General features: G+C 38.2%; 1 protein-coding gene across 1 annotated transcript in view; it reads left to right on the top strand.

The window, feature by feature from the left end:
• Window positions 1–20,340, top strand: part of LOC126273344 (rho-associated protein kinase 1) — a 210,822-nt gene that overhangs the window by 28,889 nt on the left and 161,593 nt on the right. The window contains exons 5-11 of the mRNA XM_049976891.1: window positions 6,262–6,321; window positions 6,428–6,563; window positions 6,639–6,756; window positions 6,833–6,917; window positions 7,309–7,592; window positions 8,071–8,162; window positions 13,870–14,029. Coding sequence (XP_049832848.1) covers window positions 6,262–6,321; window positions 6,428–6,563; window positions 6,639–6,756; window positions 6,833–6,917; window positions 7,309–7,592; window positions 8,071–8,162; window positions 13,870–14,029 — 935 coding nt within the window. The remainder of the gene's footprint in view (window positions 1–6,261; window positions 6,322–6,427; window positions 6,564–6,638; window positions 6,757–6,832; window positions 6,918–7,308; window positions 7,593–8,070; window positions 8,163–13,869; window positions 14,030–20,340) is intronic.

The following is a 20,340-nucleotide window of genomic DNA, read 5'->3' as shown; positions in this document are numbered from 1 at the left end:
CTATGTTTATGTTTGCTGTGAAGTTCCCTTTGCTTCCGCAGCAGTTTTCTAACTGGGTTGTTGTACCACGGTGGCTCTTTTCCATGCAGTCTATTTTCTACTGCATTAAGCTGACTAGTCAGCTGATCCACATTAGGTTCCACTACATTCACATGAGCAGATACATTCTTTTCAAATGGTTCACATTTCTCACTTTCAACAATAATTTTACTCTTCAAAGCTTCATATTTACTTCTACAAACAGATTCAACAACCTTAACCTTCTACACTACTTTTTGTATACAATTACTCTATTTATCCTTTATTTGCTTTCATTAGCTACTAATTTACTCCCCTCTGTGATTTCACTATTTACATTTTCTGAGGACTGTTTGCATTTTGTGTCAACTCAAGAAATTCCTTCCTTGATTTTGCTATGAAACATCACCTGCAACTCTTTTTTTCCAACTTTAAGTCAAAAGGTTAACTTATCAGTATCTGAAAGATTTGAAGCTTTTGAGCTCATTATCCAAGCAACTTATTTTACTAGATTGTGGATCAGTTTTGTGATTGACGTTTTAATTTGCATCCTTAAAATTTTTATTGACATCATAATATATATCTCTCTCTCTTTTTTTCCCCCTTAGTGCACATTAGTGTGGCAAACATTTCGTGGATGCGTTCCAGTCTCCTTTTTTCAGACGCTATTTCCTATTTTTCCTTCTTAATGGGCAAGAAATCATATTTGATATTTTCTTCCATTGTTTCCTGTTCATATAAATCAATCTGATGAGTGGAAGCCACCTCAGAATAACTGGTGTCCATCAGGTGATTATTGTCAAAATTGAAACTATCACTTGTAGTTGTATTAATTGATACATCCTGTTCCAATTCTACCCTCACAGTTGGACATAATTGCTTTACATTTTCAGCAGAAGCCTCATTTCCTTCTTCTATCTCTTCTCCCCGTGTCTTTCTTAGAGAGCTAGTTCAGGTTGCACCCACATTGCAACACACCACTTCCCCATGCTTCACTACCATTGAATTATCATTCCCTTCTATACTGACATTTATTTAACTCCAGAAAGCACCAGACAAAATAAACAAAACTTGTAGGCTGCAGTATCCAACATACTGTCACTGTGAATTTGAACAATGCACGGTGCAATACCAGAACCCAAGCACCGGCCTGTTATGGATGCTGTCAGCTCCCCTCCCCGTTCAGCCAATTGCTCAACAGCTCATGTTACACTGCTTCTTCGGCTGTATGATTTATACCTCCCAGCAGCATCTAGTAAAGAACGACTTTCGCCACATGTATCTTCTTTTATTCTTATGTCTCACTGCTTTTCTATCATTTGCTCACTTTGCTTCACTGTTCCTCGTCCATCATTTTCTTCTTCTAGTTCTGAACTCTTAACAGCTTTACTTAATTCCAAATATAAAATAATTTCTTTTCCCAAAGTAAAACACACCGCATGTGAGTGTGCAGTTAATGCTCTGACTTCCTAATAACGTAGAAAGTACTGACTTTAGTAGCCAATTTAAGGTTTTAACTCAGACTTCATACAGAAAGAGCAACATTTTTCATCGGAGAACAGTGTGCAAAAGCATATGGCGTGTAATAGTTTTGAATACTTGTTCAAATACTATGCCAATGATCTCTTTTAGAATCTTGAAAGTTTTTGGTTATGACTGCTCACCATGCCATGCTGAATTTATACTCTCCAAAAGGAAAGTGTCAGTTTTTACTTAAAAATTAAATATTTCACAGATGTCATCCACAATTGATGATAAACCTTTACTAATAATTCATATTCTTGAAAGAACCAGAATTTCTTTTATGAAAATCCTTAGAGTTATGGGCTACATGATCTTTTGTCACAGGAGGAGACCATGGACTCCTTTCAACTTATGCTCAAAATTCCTCTCCTGTGTGCAGAAGGTCTCTTTTCTGATTGGCTGAGTAACACAGTAGCCAGTTGTCTTCAATTTTGACCCACTGTAACCAATACTCTCATGTGTTGGACCAATCTTATGAAAAGGATAGATTGCTGCTTGCCATATAGAAGAGGTGTTGAGTCGCAAACAGGCACAACAAAAAGACTGCTAAAGATGTGAGCTTTTGGCCAAAAGGCCTTCTTGTGGAGGAGACAACACACATACATTTGTGCAAGTACAACTTGTCACATATGACCACTGTCTCCGGGCGCTGACGTCAGACTGAGCAGCTGCACATGATGGGAGAAGCAGTTTGGATGGTGGGTGTAAGGAGAAGGTTCTAGTGGGGAGGGATAGGTATATGGAGGTGAGGTGGGGGACGGTAACGTGCTGCTTGTGACAATATGCAGGAATGTGTTGGAGGCAGGTTAAGGCTGCTGGGTGCAGTTGGGGTGTTAGAGGGGGTGAGGGGGGAGAAAGGGGAATGGAAAGGGAGGTAGAGATAAAGGCAGGGAGAAAAGACACTGGGTGTGATGGTGAAATAGAAGGCTATGTAGTGCTGGAGTGGGAGCAGGAAAGCAGCTAGGTAGGTGAAGGACAGGGACTAGTGGAGATTGAGGGTAGGGGAGTTATGGGAACATGGGATATATTGCAGAGAAAGTTCCCACCTGTGCAATTCAGAAAATCTGATGTTAATACGAAGGATCCAGATGGCACAGGCTGTGAAGCAATCATTGACGTAAAGAACATTGTGTTGGGCAGCATGCTCAGCAACTGAGTGGTCCAGCTGTCTCTTGGCCACAGTTTGTTGGTCAGTGGCCATTCATGTGGACAAACAGCTTGTTGGTTGTCGTGCACAATGGTTGCAGCTTAGCTTGTAGATCACACAACTGAGCTTTCATAGGTAACCCCCACCTTTGATGGAATAGGTGATGTTTGCAACTGCAGTGGACTTGGTGGTGGGAGGATGTATGGGACATATCATGCATCTAGGTCTATTATAGGAATATGAGCCATGAGGCTTCTAGAGTGTATGTGCAATACTAGACGTGCAACAGCAAGCAAGCACAAAATGACAGATGGCACTGTCGCCAACATGGAAGCACATTAAAAGCCACAGAGCATGAATGCATATTGCTACACCACAAGGCAGTCACCTGACTGATAAAAAAGAAATTCAAGACATTGAGAAAAATATTGAGCAACAGGTGAATTGATGTACAGGTGTAGTTAAGAATTTTACAGAAATTTAGAACCATTAATAACCATCTAGAAAGAGAAGATTAAAGTTCTATGTGCAATGCATAGTATGGATCATGCCTGACAGGCTAAGTGTTTCTGTAACTCCATAAACTGAAAGGAAAAGTAATCTTCAGTTCTTTCAACAATGCACAGAACAACTGCAGCAAGTTGGTATTCCAGAATTGCGGTTGGGAACAGTGATAAATTCAGATGTATTGTACACACAACTTGAGATTCAGAGTGGAACAATAATCCATAAAATAAAGGGGACCTGTTTTGCAGGCAAGAAAGGCTTTACGTGGTAGGCTGAGGCAGGTTTTCAAAAGTAACTGGAAAAGTAGACTGAAAGCCAGCAAATGTTTTTGATTTGTGATACATAAGAAAGAAGAAAACTAGTTGATCAATATTTTGATTGAAGTGCCCATAGAAAGAAGAAGGCCATCAAACATATACATAGCCAAAGCCTTGCAGACAAACAAAAATTATGCGAAATAGAAATGTAGTGTGAGGAGGGCTGTGAGAGATGTGTTCAGTGAATTCGAAAGTAAAGTTTTATGTACTGAGTTGACAGAAAATCCTAAGCAATTTTGGTCTTATGTCAAAGCGGTAGGTGGATCAAAGCAAAATGTCCAGACACTCTTTGACCAAAATGGTACTGAAACAGAGGATGACAGACTAAATGTCTTTTTCCAAAGCTGTTTTACAGAGGCAGACTGCACTGTAGTTCCTTCTCTAGATTGTCGCACAGTTGACAAAATGGTAAATATTGAAATAGATGACAGAGGGATGGAAAAACAATCAAAATTGCTCAAAAGAGGAAAGGCCGCTGGACCTGATGGGATACCAGTTCGATTTTACACAGAGTACACGAAGGAACTTGCCCCCTTCTTGCAATGGGGTACCCTAGATCTCTAGAAGAGCGTAGCATTCCAAAGGGTAGGAAAAGGGCAAAGGTCATTCCTGTTTTCAAGACAGGTCGTCGAACAGATGTGCAGAACTGTAGACCTATATCTCTATCGTCGATCAGTTGTAGAATTTTGGAACACGTATTATGTTAGAGTATAATGACTTTTCTGGAGACTAGAAATCTACTCTGTAGGAATCAGCATGGGTTTCGAAAAAGACGATCGTGTGAAACCCAGCTCACGCTATTCGTCCACGAGACTCAGAGAGCCTTAGACACGGGTTCACAGGTAGATGCCGTGTTTCTTGACTTCCACAAGGCGTTTGACACTGTTCCCCACAGTCGTTTAATGAACAAAGTAAGAGCATACGGACTATCAGATCAATTGTGTGATTGGATTGAGGAGTTCCTAGACAACAGAACGCAGCATGTTATTCTCAATGGAGAGAAGTCTTCCGAAGTGAGAGTGATTTCAGGTGTGCCGCAGGGGAGTGTCATAGGACCGTTGCTATTCACAATATACATAAATGACCTGGTGGATGACATCGGAAGTTCACTGAGGCTTTTTGCAGATGATGCTGTGGTGTATCGAGAAGTTGCAACAATGGAAAATTGTACTGAAATGCAGGAGGATCTGCAGCGAATTGACGAATGGTGCACGGAATGGCAATTGAATCTCAATGTAGACAAGTGTAATGTGATGCGAATACATAGAAAGATAGGTCCCTTATCATTTAGCTACAAAATAGCAGGTCAGCAACTGGAAGCAGTTAATTCCATAAATTATCTGGGAGTACGCATTAGGAGTGATTTAAAATGGAATGATCATATGAAGTTGATCGTTGATAAAGCAGATGCCAGACTGAGATTCGTTGGAAGAATCTTAAGGAAATGCAATCGGAAAACAAAGTAAGTAGGTTACACTACACTACACTTGTTTGCCCACTGCTTGAATATTGCTCACCAGTGTGGGATCCGTGCCAGATAGGGTTGATAGAAGAGATAGAGAAGATCCAACGGAGAGCAGTGCACTTCATTACAGGATCATTTAGTAATTGCGAAAGCGTTACGGAGATGATAGATAAACTCCAGTGGTAGACTCTTCAGGAGAGATGCTTTTGTTCAAGTTTTGGGAACATGCCTTCACTGAGGAGTCAAGCAGTATATTGCTCCCTCCTACATATGTCTCACGAAGAGACCATGAGGATAAAATCAGAGAGATTAGAGCCCACACAGAGGCATACTGACAATCTTTCTTTCCACGAACAATATGAGGCTGGAATAGAAGGGAGAACCGATAGAGTTACTCAAAGTACCCTCCGCCACACACCGTCAGGTGGCTTGCGGAGTATGGATGTAGATAATCAATAATGAAATTGAAACTTCCTGGCAGATTAAAACTGTGTGCCGAACCCAAGCTCGAGTCTTGGTCTGGCATACAGTTTTAATGTGCCAGGAAGTTTCATAGCATCACACACTCCGCTGCAGAGTGAAAATTTCATTCAAGAGTAAAATTTTCTGATGATGTGGAAAAGACAAAAATTTTTGTAACTAACATATTGACGAAAACATTTCGAAAATTAACAAAATATTTGTAAATCAATGTCATTGTGCTGACATAGTTTTTTATTGCTGTGTAGTAATAATAATAATAATAATAATAATAATAATACTGTACAGTCAATAGATGGTTTTTGATATATCCCTTTTTTTCCGAATACATCCCAAAATCATGAGTAATGAACACACACTTTTCTCTCAATGAAAAGTTAGTTGAATTGTCCTGCCCGTTATATGTGTGTGTAGTGCATGGCAGGTGCCATTAGTGCCAATATAGGCACTTACTGTTCCATTTTATCTGAATAGTGGAGCTGTACCCTCAGATAGTCTCCATCTCTAGTGACCACTTTGTCAATAAGGCATTAAACCCTGATCCGTCTCCTTCCTTCCAAAAATATATTTTACTAAACCTTTTAAGTGGTTTCCTAATGGACACATTCTGTTTTCTAAGAAACCCACTAACAAACACTTCATCCATTCCCCTTTCCTGTTATTCTGTGTTTCATATGAACGTGTAATCTTTCAGTTGTAATATGTTCTGAATGCTGTAGGCCAACTTTTTCTTAAAGGCGGTCACTTTTACAGTATTATTGTTTTATAAATGTAATAATAACACTGATTTGATATTGTTGCAGGTACGGCATAGATCTACTCAAAAAGTGTATGCAATGAAGCTATTAAGCAAATTTGAAATGGTATGTTATCAAAGATACTGCATTCTCATGTTACATTGAATCTGTCTTAATATTGTTTTTAATACACTATAAATATTAAAGCAGTACTTTTCTTAACCATTTATAGATTAAACGGTCAGACTCGGCATTCTTCTGGGAAGAACGCGATATAATGGCCCATGCTAACTCCGAATGGATAGTGCAGCTGCATTTTGCATTTCAAGATGCTAAATATCTGTACATGGTTATGGATTACATGCCTGGTATGTCATGCAGCAAACCTTGCATTATGTACTCAATTCAAGAGATAAGTGCTAATTTTGATTATTGGTTTACAGGTGGTGATCTTGTTAACCTTATGTCCAACTATGATGTGCCTGAAAAATGGGCAAAATTTTATTGTGCTGAAGTTGTTTTAGCTTTAGATGCCATTCACTCAATGGGTTTTGTTCATAGGTGAGTGTTCTTTGAAATATTTTTGTGTAGTAGTCATTTATTCAGAAATACATTCTGAAATATCCTTTGTTTTCAGAGATGTGAAACCAGATAATATGCTCCTGGACAAGCATGGTCACCTCAAGTTAGCAGATTTTGGTACTTGCATGAGGATGGATGATGTAAGCAGATAATTAATACACATGTAAAAATAACTTTGTTATGAATACTTTATGCCAGTGGATTGTTATTTCAAATCAGTTCGACATTAACACCACCAGTGGACATTAGTTAACATTATTGCAGAAGAATTTTAAAATGCTTCAAAATTAATTGATTGATTGAAGTCAATGTGCCAGTGCTAATATTAAAATGCTTCAAAAATTGATTAATTGAAGGACATATGTCAGTGCTCTTTTTTCCCCTAATGTGAAGTCTTTTTCTACTGTTGTGAAGTAAAGAAATGACTTAATATATCCCAGAAATGTTACTAGTTATTACTGTAATAAATTTTTGGTATGTACATTGTGAGACTACAGTTCCAGACCAGCCACTCATAATTTCTGTTCACAGGATGGTCTAGTGCGGTCAGATACAGCAGTAGGTACTCCTGATTACATATCACCAGAGGTGCTACAGTCCCAAGGTGGAGAAGGTGTATATGGTCGTGAGTGTGATTGGTGGAGTGTGGGTGTCTTCCTTTATGAAATGTTAGTTGGAGACACTCCATTTTATGCTGATAGCCTTGTTGGTACATACAGCAAGATCATGGATCATCGCAATTCACTTCATTTTCCAACAGATGTAGAAATTAGTCAAGATGCTAAAGCCTTAATTTGTGGCTTTCTCACAGACAGGTAATAACAAAAACATTTTAATGTTTTCGCGGCATAAAGACTGTTCCATAAAATTTCAGGCATGCAGCCACATAAATTCAGCTTCTTCTAATATTTCGGCTGAATACCATCCAACCATCTTCAGGGTAAGCCAAGGTGACTAATGCTCCAGCAGTTGCTCCGTCCTTTCAAACTCGAGGACCAAACCACTGCGTATGCGGCGAAAGGTACACAAGGCGCCACAGACATTGATAGGTGGCAAATAGGAGTAACATATACGTGCCATGAAAATGGCTGGACAGTATTCAGCCAAAGTATTAGAAGAAGAAGCTGAATGTATACGACTGCATGCCCAAAATTTTATGGAACAATAACAAAAACAGTTTTATTAGAGGAAATGAATATGTTATACCTCCTCTTTTCTTAAATATATGTAAGGTAGATAACCTACTGTGTTTTATCCCTTCTGTATTATGGATTGCACTGTTCACTCTTTCAGAACAAGGCGCCTAGGAAGAAATGGAGTTGAAGAAATAAAATCTCATCCATTCTTCCAGAATGACCAGTGGACATTTGATAATTTACGAGACTGTAAGTTTATTTATAGTATAGTCGATCTTGGCACATACCTGTAGTACTCTTTCTGTGGGATCGTATGTGAAAAATGGTGAGATAAAGTTGCTAAATGTGACAAGAACTGAGGAATAGTTTCTTCAGGGAGATCTACCTGAAGTACCTTCTTGGAAAGAATTATTTGCCTCTTGAGGTAAATAGCTAAGCCTAAGCAGTAAGATAAAACTTTAATACCAAAATTTCATATTTGGGAAAGACCCTCTAAACTGGTAGAGGCGGGCTAGTTTCTTGATGTGTTCAGATATTCTTAGTGGCTGATGGGAATTTTCCCCACGAACCATGGGTCTAGATGAGATGGGGTGGCTTGGGTATTGCAACAATACAGATAATTGACCCATAGCTGCAGCAAACTGGAAAGGTATCTACACTGCAGTTAACTGGAGGAGTGCCTTTAGAGAGACCAGACTAATGTATGGTTCCTGAAGAGAGGCTACAGTACTCTTAGAAATTTCAAAGGAAACAGTCACGATGATTGACTGTTCTGTTCTGTAATGTTTGTTAAGAGGTTTGCTTTGTTGGTACTGCAGTATGACTGAAATTAAGGAGAAACTATATAGTTGCTATATTTCGTGAAGATGCGGAATGGTACTATTTGGTTTAATGATGATGGCAACTTTCTAGGTAAAATATTGTAGAGTTTAAATATTCCCACTTTTAGATCTCTGAGTGGGAATTAATCTGCTTGGTGTCATTAGATATAAATGAAAAATAAACTGGCATTTTAAATTTGGGACTGAAGTATTTGGCTTCCTTAATTGTTAGGTAAGTTAGATACTATGAAAAACTTGAAAAGAAAATTGGATAGATTGAAGTTCAATGTTGTGGAAAATATTGTCGTAGAGCAGCAGGAAGAAACAGACAAAAAGAAAAACTGCTTGATAGTATTTTGCACAGAGTATGAATTACCTTTGCAAACAATTGGTTTAAGAATAGTGGAAGTATGTTGCATACATGACAAGAGACTTGAAGTCAAGGTGGTTTCAAATGGATTATATAATGGCAAGACAAAAATTTATATATATTTAGGTTGAAAACTGAAAAACTTTTCCAGAGATGCGTGTGCACTGTGCCTATAATTTATTGGTTATAACATGTATACTGAAGCTGAAGAAATTTCGGGGAAGTAGGTAATGAAGGTGGTTAGCCCTAGATAATTTGAAACAATCAAAATGGTTGACAGCTTCAAAGAGAGCATAGGGGTTGACTAATTGAAGAAGGGGAGAGGAATTCGATGCTAGTGGAATGAGTAACTTTGAGGTGAAGGCACTAGAGAAGAAACTGAGCAAAAGACAATCTTCAGCATAAATCCTTGGACTATTTAGAAGATATGAAATGTGACTGGTGAATAAAAAAAAGGAGAAAAAGCAGCAAATGAAACACCCAAAATTAAATATAAATCTCCAGAAAGCGATATTGACAGGATGTGCAAGCTGGTAATATAGAAATAGCTACAGAACAAATGCAAAGATTTTTAGATATGAATGACTGTAGGAAAGATAGGTGCTGTGTTTAGAAAAATTAAAGAAACCCTTGGAGAAGAGAGAAGCAGTTAAACGTGCACTAAGAGCTCGAGTGGCAGTTCTATTCTAAGTAGAGAAGCAGCAACTGGGAAGTGGAAGAGGTATATAGAGGGGCTGTTCAAGGAAAAATAAATTGTACCGTTATTATGGAAAGAGAAGAGGAAGTGGATGAAAGTGTGATGTATACTGAGATACTGCAAGAATAATTTCTCAGACATCTGAAACGTCATATGTTGGGGCAAGACACTTTGGGTAAACAACATTCCATCTGAATGATTATGATCCTTGAGAGAATCAGCCACGACAAAATGGTTCCATCTGGTTTACAGGACATATGAGAAGGAAAAGCACCCCAGAATTTAAGAAAAATGTGAGAACACCAATACCAAATATGGCAGATGCTGAATGGTGTGTACTGAACTGTCAGTTTAATGTGTTGTGGTTGTAAAATACTAACACAAACTATATACAAAAGAATGGAACAACTGGTACAAGCTGATCTTGGGGAAGATCACTTTGTGTAGAAAGGTCGAAACAATTCTCTCTGGCTTACCTGAGAACCGAGATTTGAAGATTTGGTAACACTTTTGATAATATTGGCTGTAATTTACAATATGTAATTCTCTCTCTCTCTCTCTCTCTAGCAAACGCGCGCGCGCGCACACATACACACACACACACACACACACACACACACACACACACATTCATTCATACAAGCAAGCACACATGACCTCCATCACTGGCAGCTTGGACCGCCACGTAGAACACAAGTAGCAAACTAGAGAGGGCGGGGAGGGGGAAGGGATATCAGTAAAGGGAGGGTGGGCTGGGGGAGAGATCAGTGCTCTGTGGCGAAGCATGCAGGGACTAGGCTGCCAACAGACACAGCATTGGGTGGCTGTGGATCAGGGAGGAGAGGAGGGAGAGTTGTGGTCATCATTCACCGTAATGCACTGTTTGTACTATGGCATTTACAAAATGCAAACTGATATTTATTGTAATAAGTTGAATTTGCCTAAGTGTTCTGTGATTTAGTTATTAAAATATAATCCTGATCTTTGGATGTGATGGGTAATGTGTTGATTGGTTGGTAATCACAAGGCTACTGTGAGGTTTTGGTCTTAAGATAGGTCAGACTATGAGTCCTTTCCATGGAATTGGAGATGTTCCAGTCATGAGAGAAAAATTAAATACATCTGCTAAGAAAACACTAAGCTATTGGAAACATTCTTGATTATGACTATCCTGATACCAACATTGCCTATCATGACAGTATAAATTCTCATTAGTGCTTTTCTATTTGTATTTTTGTTACGTGTTTTAGGAGGAAAATTTTGTGGTTAGTTATTTAGTCTGGGACTTCTTGTGGGAGATAGTCCTTTGCTGCAGAGGACTGACTGATGCTGAGAAAAATTCATTCAGTCCATCAGTTAAGGCCTGAAAGCAGTTTCTGATTTTGCCTCCACAGCACCCAAGCTACGGAGATTTTTCTGCAGAGTTGTGGGTGTTATATTGCTGTACACATATTAAGGAATTTGTCTGATTTTGAAATTGCAAACTCATTGCTTTACGCAGTCTCGCAGTTTTATATTTTTGTTGTAACATTCGGGTTTTGGATTTGCCTTGAAATGTCTATGAGCAGCAGTGTTGCTGTCTGTCATTTGATGTAATCAGTTGTCAGCTAGGGAGCAGAAGTTTTTCTTACATAGAATGTACGTACAGGAGCATATTTGTCGTAGAGAACAGTGAGTTGATGGATTTTTGCCAATAACTATAGGCTCTGGTTATTTGGTGCTACTAGTTTTCTGTCAGGAACATCATGATCCTTATGTTTGATGTTCCTACAAGTTACAAGATGTAATGTGAACTTCAGGGGCTGCGGGAAGTAGACCAGGAATATTACGTCACATGCTGAGAAACATGGAGCTCAAGGTTGACTTATATCTCTTCCTTTGTCAATCTTTGTTTTGTTGTGGGTACATCTACATACTGTGTGCCTTATGTTGTTGGGACTATAAAGGAAGAATGTGCAAGTTGTTGGAAGGAAACAGTCTTCTTATATTTATTATGGAGGGTGTGTGTGTGTGTGTCAACAATTCTCTGTCTTTCATTACAATGGTGTGTTCATATTGACTCTGAAAGGCAGTCATTGAACTGTGTTTTGGCTTGTAGACAACACCAGTTAAGCACTTCTAACTCTGTATACTTATTTCAATAAACATGAATTCAGCCTACTTTCCTTTGCCAGGGTTCAATGTGATTAAAGGTTTGAGTTTGAGGTTAGATTGTTTGTATCCCCCACTGAGCTTGTTTGGCTTGTACATCCTAAGAAATGTATATGCTGGGAGATGAAGAGATTCAGAGGCGACACTTAGTGTTAGCTACATTTTGGAGAGGAGGATTACATGAAAGTTTAGTTGAAAGAGAAGGCTGAAATATGCAGATAAGGATTGGACCATATAGTGCACTATTAACAGTTCTGGCACATGATACCAGGTGGCTTTCAGGAGGTGTCTACGTACAGAGAGGGACAATGACTGACATTTCTGGGAAGTGACATAGCTCAGTGGTGACCAAGACTTTGCATGCCCAGGTGGTTCACAATTTCAATCATGGAAGGAGATGATATTGTGAAGTTAAGATTTTCAGAGGTTGCAGCAGTATGGGAAATATTTTTTAAGCAGTAATGGAAAGTAATAAATTTGGGAAAAGTATAAAAGTTCAGGGAGAAGAAATTTAAAAAAAAAATCAAGCTGTTCATACACTATTTTTGTCAGAGATGGCAAAGGACTTGGAAAGTCAATTAATAGAATAGAAAGATGTTTGAAAAGAAGTTGCAAAGTGGATATCAACAAAAGTAAAACAATGATAATTGAATGTAGTTGAATCAAATCAGATGATGATCAGGGAATTGCACAACAGAATGAGACACTGAAAGTAGCAGTATAATTTTCTTATTTGGACAGAAAAAATATTAAGTATATTGTAAAAGGAAGGACCACTGCCTTTATTTAAGTGTTGGCAGATCAGAACAAAGTTTTGTGAAGGCAACACAATGTAGTGATTTCATACAAAGCAGTTACTTGATTCATGGCTTCGAAAATTATTGCTCATATTAGTTGCTAATTGTGTGCTGTAAACTGACGTTTATGTGCAAAAGGATATAGAGCTGCTCAGATTTATCAGAACTTATTTATAGTTTATGGGTCTACAGTAATGATCAAGAAGATAATGCTCACCATGTTGAGCACCATAGCTGATTGACACTAATATCATTGATTAACAAAAACTGCTGTCACTCTGTTACTAAACAGGTTTCATTCTTAGGACACAACAAGACCATTTGTATCAATATAGTAACAAAGCTCAACAATGTGATGATCTTAAAAAAGAAAGAAAGAAGAAAAAGTGTAATATAATAGATCTGCAGTGGTTTTAATTAATCATTGATATTAGAATAAAAGAAACATTAGGTAGTATTATTGAGGTATTAATAGTCCTTGTACAAATGTGCATGATAAAGAGAGGAATGGCAGGTCTACTATTCAGACTTACTAAATTATCCGCCGGCCAGTGTGGCAGAGTGGTTCTAGGCGCTTCGGTCTTACCAAAGCCTGCAGTCTAATTATTGACAATTAGCACTTACATTGATGGATTCTATCATTAACACAACTCACGCAGAAAACTCTGATATTGCAAACTGTTTGCAAGATTTGGCATAATCTTTGTCCATGACAATGTGCATCTATATTTTCTGTCCGTACCAAGGATAAGTTTCACATTTCTGCTAGAAACTTTTTGAACACCCACCCTGCAATGCTGGCCTTGCTTACAGTATGTGCTTTACAGAAATATCATATGCCTCTTCAACAGAAATTCTGAGATTCGGCATGTCATTGCCATGTTGTTATTTTTATAATAGTGCCCTCCATCTTTTTGACAATGAATGATTCTGAAAGTTAACTTTCCTTATCCACTTCATGGTTGTGTAAGTGATATCACAGTTCTAGAAGACATTGATAAAGATGTTAGTAAATGTTGCACAGAATACTGTAAAAAGATATGCTTAGCAGAAATGCTGATATTTATGGCTGTGCATGCAGTTTTTCCTTCACTTAAGCAGCTCTTAAATATTTCTGCAGGTGTTCCACCAGTTGTTCCAGAACTAATGGGTGATGATGATACAAGTAATTTTGATGATGTAGATAAAGATGAAAGTCCAGAAGAAAATTTCGCTACGCCAAAAACTTTTGCAGGAAACCATTTGCCGTTTGTGGGTTTCACATACTCAAGGGATTATCAGTAAGTAATACATTTTATTAAAACCTTCATCTACTGTATAAGGGTCATTCTAAAAGAGAAGTAAAGAATGTTTCGATCTGACAAGCTACGCTGTTCTCCCGCCACCTTTGCTACTGTGTCATCGTTGTTATCAGTATGATGCTAATAGTGAACAGGTCCTTTACTGTTAATAAGTGTGAGAAAATTAATGATCCCATAAAGTGTGTGCTTCATAGAGTACTTTTGAATGCAAAAACATCTGCCCTATCAAAATTTACAGACATATAACTGAAGTTTTTGGAATGTGATGAATGAAGCAATAGTTGGAAAATGTACCATTTTTAATGGCAGTAGCAGACTAATGACTATTCATGATGAATACTCAGGACTAATGAATATTCATGATGAATGATCAGTCCAGTATTCAGTTGTGACTGACGAACTCGAATCAAAAACTGAGGGGGGGGGGGGGGGTGTGGAGGAAGTTAAAAGTTAAACAAGACAGGCATTTCATTGTTGTTGCCTGAAATTTCATGATCAGTTCATTATTTGTGGTTAGTGGTGATTTGTGCTTTTGAAAATAGTATGCCAGGTGGGTTCTCGTACTTTTTACTTATCAACACAAGAAACAAATGAGAACTGCGCTGACATTCTTCTCTCGATACAATAATAATCACTAGGAGTTTTCGAACTACTGTTTTACTGGTGAAGAAACTTGTGTTTTGCCTAAAAGTCCAGGAAGAGAAGGCCAGTGAGTTGAATGGCATAATTCACAATCCCCAACAAAAGGAAAGAAAAAAGAGCTGAACAAATCCTGGGTACCAAAAAGGTTATAGCCACAGTGTTCTGGGATTGAAATGGCTTCCTACTCATTGACTTTATGCCTAGAGGAGGGGAGTCCATAAACATAGTGGTCTACTGTCAGACTCTTACCAGACTGCACCATGCCATTCAAAGCAGACATCATGAATTGTTGTCTAGTGACTTTGTGCTTCTTCATGACATGCTTGCTTACATTCTGCTGAATTGATGAAGGATTTTCTGTGGCAATTTAAGGGGAAAGTTTTTGAACATCTGCTTTATAGACTGGATTAGGCCCTGAGTGATCTCCATGTGTTTTCCAAAGTCAAACTTCTTTTTTTTTGTGAAAAAATGCTGTGGAAACGACAACAAACTGAAACACGGTGTTAGTGCCTTGTTCAGCAACTTTGCAGCATGCAGGTATGCTGAAGGCATAGAGAAGTGCTACAACAAATGTTCAGATTTCTATGCATGGTATGTATAAAAATAGTAAAGACATCAAAAGATGTTGTAAAATAAGTTTTCTTTCACTAACGTGAATAAAAATGTCGGGAGAAACAAATTTTCTCTACTTTTGAACAATATGTAATATTAAGAATTAAACATGTTTTAGTATGCAACCCACAGAATTAAAAAGTTAAACTTAACTGATGGCACACACCATTTCCAGCACTTAATCATAGAAATAGCAACATTGTAACAAATAGAAAGCACTCACAGCACCAGCACCACCACCACCACCACCAACAACAACAACAACAACCACCATTTGACATCCATTGCTGGATAAAGACCTCATCTAGACTTTTCCACGCATTATTGTCTTCTGCTGTGCATATCTGTATCGCTCTTGCACATCATCTACCCATCTTTGATTGTCTGTCTTTTCCTACTGCTTGGAATCCAATGAAGATCTTCCTTGTTCCATCTACCCTCATTCGCCTAATAATACCCAACACATATTTCTCAATTGCTCACTGAGCAGCTCTTAGTTTTCGAATGGTTTTTGCATTATAAGTCCATGATATGGTTTTGTAAATGATATTTAGTTTACCAAGAGCACTCCACTCTTTTGTTTATATCTTTTTTATTGACCATTTGTTAGTCTTTTACTAATTTAACAACAAAAAACTCATCAGTTGTTTCCGTGACATCATTTTTGATTTGTACTAATTTCTTTTCAGTATGTTGATTGTAAAATCTTTTAGTCTCCTTGTAATTTATTTCCAGGTTACTTTCATGTCTTCCATTTCTTGCCAAAAAATTTTCTGAATTAGATGCAAACAATATCATGTTATCGTCAAAACAAATATGGTTTGGTTATTTTCCATTAACATGAATTCCTTTTTTATTTTGCCTTCCAAGGATTTGACTATTTGCTGCAGGGATCGTGAGAGTAGTTCGACCATTTGAATTCTCCTTGCGTGACTCTGCGTTCAGTAAACTAGGTAGAAAGAGAGTATCTCAAGGAGTAACTTGATACATTTAGCTCTGGATGCAAATATACTGAGGAACTGGCTCAAGTTTAGAAGAACAGTTGACCAAGCATTTGATATGTACGTGTCTAGTAGAACAGTTTGTGGTGGGAGGGACCATCCATGACATACAGTAATTGTAAAGAAACTTCTGAAGAAATAATGGCTACTGCATGTTGTTGTTGTCTTTAGTCCTGAGAGCAGCTCTCCATGCTACTCCATCCTGTTCAAGCTTCTTCATCTCCCAGCACTTACTGCAACGTACATCCTTCTGAATCTGCTTAGTGTATGCATCTCTTGGTCTCCCTCTACGATTTGTACCCTCCACACTGCCCTGCAATGCTAAATTTGTGATCCCCTGATGCCTCAGAACGTTTCCTTCCAACCGGTCCCTTCTTCTTGTCAAGTTGTGCCACAAACTCCTCTTCTCCCCTATTCAGTTCAGTACTTCCTCATTAGTTGTGTGATCTACCCATTTAATCTTCAGCATTCTTCTGTAGCACCCTATTTTAATAGCTTATATTCTCTTCTTGTCCAAACTATTTATCGCCCATGTTTCACTTCCATACATGGTTACATCCCATACAAATCCTTTCAGAAATATCTTCCTGACACTTAAATCTATACTCGATGTTAACAAATTTCTCTTCGTCAGAAACGCTTTCCTTGCCATTGCTAGTCTACATTTTATATCCTCTCTTCTTCGACCATCATCAGTTATTTTGCTCCCCAAATAGCAAAACTCCTTTACTACTTTAAGTGTCTCATTTCCTAATCTAATTCCCTCAGCATCACCAGACTGCATAAGAGGTGTAAAACAAAACTTCAGGCTTCACATACAGAGGTGCCAAACAGACAGTCATGAAAGATGCAGGAACTGAAATTGAGAACAACAAAGCAAAAGTAGAAATGCTGAATTCAAATTTCAGATGTTCCTTTATAAAGGAAGATACTGGAGTACTGCACCTCTGCAAAGATCAGTGATATAAATATTAATGACTGTGGTATTAAGAAACTTGCAAAACTGAACAAGAAGAAAGCACAGATGATGTGCATCTACAAGAAAGATAACAGAAATGAGCCACAAAACTATCATCCAGTATTATTGACATAAATCTGTTGTAAAATCTTAGAATATATTCAAACTCAAACATTATGAGATATCTTAAAGAGAACAGCTTCGTGCATGTCAAACAACATTGATTCCGAGAACGTTGGTGATGCGAAACCAAATTTGTGATTTTCTTAAATTTCATCGAAAGTCATAAATCTGAGCAATTAGGTAGAAGCATCTGACTCAGTACTACACCTATGCATATTATTGAAAGTTTGATCTTAAAGGGTATTAAGAGAACTTTGTGACTGCTTAAGGATTTTTTGGTAGGAAGGATGTGGCTATTTACCTTCGATGGATAGTCATAGACTGATGTACAAGTTATTCCAGGTGTGTCCCGAGAGAGTGTATTGGGACTCTTGCTTTCTATGTTATATATTAATAACACGGCGGACATATTAATATGACCTCCAGACTTTCTGGTTGATGATGCAGTTATCTATAATGAATTGATACTTGAATACAGCTGCACAAATAACCAGTTAGATGTTTATAAAATATTAGAGTGGTCCAAAGATTAACAACTTGCTTTAAATGTCCAGACATGTAAATATGTGCTCTTCACAAAATGTACAAAGGTTACGTCCTACAACTACAATATTAATTAGTCCAAAGTTAAGTCATTTAATTTATACAAATATGTGTATGTAATCATTAGTACGGATGCAATATCCAGTGATCCCATAGGCTCGATTGTTGGTAAAGCATATGGAGCACTTCTGTTCACTTGTAGGACAGTGGTAAAATGCTGTCAGCCTACAAAGGTGGAACCCATCCTAGAATATCACTCAGCAGATGTGGATCCTTTACTAAACAGAATAATATGGTATTGAGTGGCAGTCATAAAATTTTAATTGTTGTTGTTGTTGTTGTTGTTGTTGTTGTTGTTGTCTTCAGTCCTGAGACTGGTTTGATGCAGCTCTCCATGCTACTCTATCCTGTGCAAGCTTCTTCATCTCCCAGTACCTACTGCAACCTACATCCTTTTGAATCTGCTTAGTGTATTCATCTCTTGGTCTCCCTCTACGATTTTTACCCTCCACGCTACCCTCCAATGCTAAATTTGTGATCCCTTGATGCCTCAGAACATGTCCTACTATCCGATCCCTTCTTCTAGTCAAGTTGTGCCACAAACTTCTCTTCTCCCCAGTCCTATTCAATACCTCCTCATTAGTTACGTGATCTATCCACCTTATCTTCAGCATTCTTCTGTAGCACCACATTTCGAAAGCTTCTGTTCTCTTCTTGTCCAAACTAGTTATCGTCCATGTTTCACTTCCATACATGGCTACACTCCATACAAATACTTTCAGAAACAACTTCCTGATACATAAATCTATATTCGATGTTAACAAATTTCTCTTCTTCAGAAACGCTTTCCTGCCCATTGCCAGTCTACATTTTATATCCTCTCTACTTCGACCATCATCAGTTATTTTACTTCCTAAATAGCAAAACTCCTTTACTACTTTAAGTGTCTCATTTCCTAATGTAATTCCCTCAGCATCAACCGATTTAATTTCACTACATTCCATTATCCTCGTTTTGCTTTTATTGATGTTCATCTTATATCCTCCTTTCAAGACACTGTCCATTCCGTTCAACTGCTCTTCCAAGTACTTTGCTGTCTCGGACAGAATTACAATGTCATCGGCGAATCTCAAAGTTTTTACTTCTTCTCCATGAATTTTAATACCTACTCCAAATTTTTCTTTTGTTTCCTTTACTGCTTGCTCAATATACAGATTGAATAACATCGGGGAGAGGCTACAACCCTGTCTCACTCCTTTCCCAACCACTGCTTCCCTCACATGCCCCTCAACTCTAATAACTGCCATCTGGTTTCTGTACAAATTGTAAATAGCCTTTCGCTCCCTGTATTTTACCCCTGCCACTTTCAGAATTTGAAAGAGAGTATTCCAGTCAACATTGTCAAAAGCTTTCTCTAAGTCTACAAATGCTAGAAACGTAGGTTTGCCTTTTCTTAATCTTTCTTCTAAGATAAGTCGTAAGGTCAGTATTGCCTCACGTGTTCCAACATTTCTACGGAATCCAAACTGATCCTCTCCGAGGTCCGCATTTACCAGTTTTTCCATTCGTCTGTAAAGAATTCGCGTTAGTATTTTGCAGCTGTGACTTATTAAACTGATAGTTCGGTAATTTTCACATCTGTCAGCACCTGCTTTCTTTGGGATTGGAATTATTATATTCTTCTTGAAGTCTGAGGGTATTTCGCCTTTCTCATACATCTTGCTTATCAGCTGGTAGAGTTATGTCATGACTGGCTCTCCCAAGGCCATCAGTAGTTCTAATGGAATGTTGTCTACTCCGGGCGCCTTGTTTTGACTCAGGTCTTTCAGTGCTCTGTCAAACTCTTCACGCAGTATCGTATCTCCCATTTCATCTTCATCTACATCCTCTTCCATTTCCATAATATTGTCCTCAAGTACATCGCCCTTGTATAAACCTTCTATATACTGCTTCCACCTTTCTGCCTTCCCTTCTTTGCTTAGAACTGGGTTGCCATCTGAGCTCTTGATATTCATACACGTGGTTCTTTTCTCCGCAAAGGTCTCTTTAATTTTCCTGTAGGCAGTATCTATCTTACCCCTAGTGAGATAAGCTTCTACATCCTTACATTTGTCTTCTAGCCATCTCTGCTTAGCCATTTTGCACTTCCTGTCGATCTCATTTTTGAGACATTTGTATTCCTTTTTGCCTGCTTCATTTACTGCATTTTTATATTTTCTCCTTTCATCAATTAAATTCAATATTTCTTCTGTTACCCAAGGATTTCTAGCAGCCCTCGTCTTTTTACCTACTTTATCCACTGCTGCCTTCACTACTTCATCCCTCAGAGCTACCCATTCTTCTTCTACTGTGTTTCTTTCCCCCATTCCTGTCAATTGTTCCCTTATTCTCTCCTTGAAACTCTGTACAAC

Source organism: Schistocerca gregaria, chromosome 5 (assembly GCF_023897955.1).
Source record: "Schistocerca gregaria isolate iqSchGreg1 chromosome 5, iqSchGreg1.2, whole genome shotgun sequence".
NCBI lineage: Eukaryota > Metazoa > Arthropoda > Insecta > Orthoptera > Acrididae > Schistocerca > Schistocerca gregaria.
This window is presented reverse-complemented; position numbering and strand designations above follow the sequence as displayed.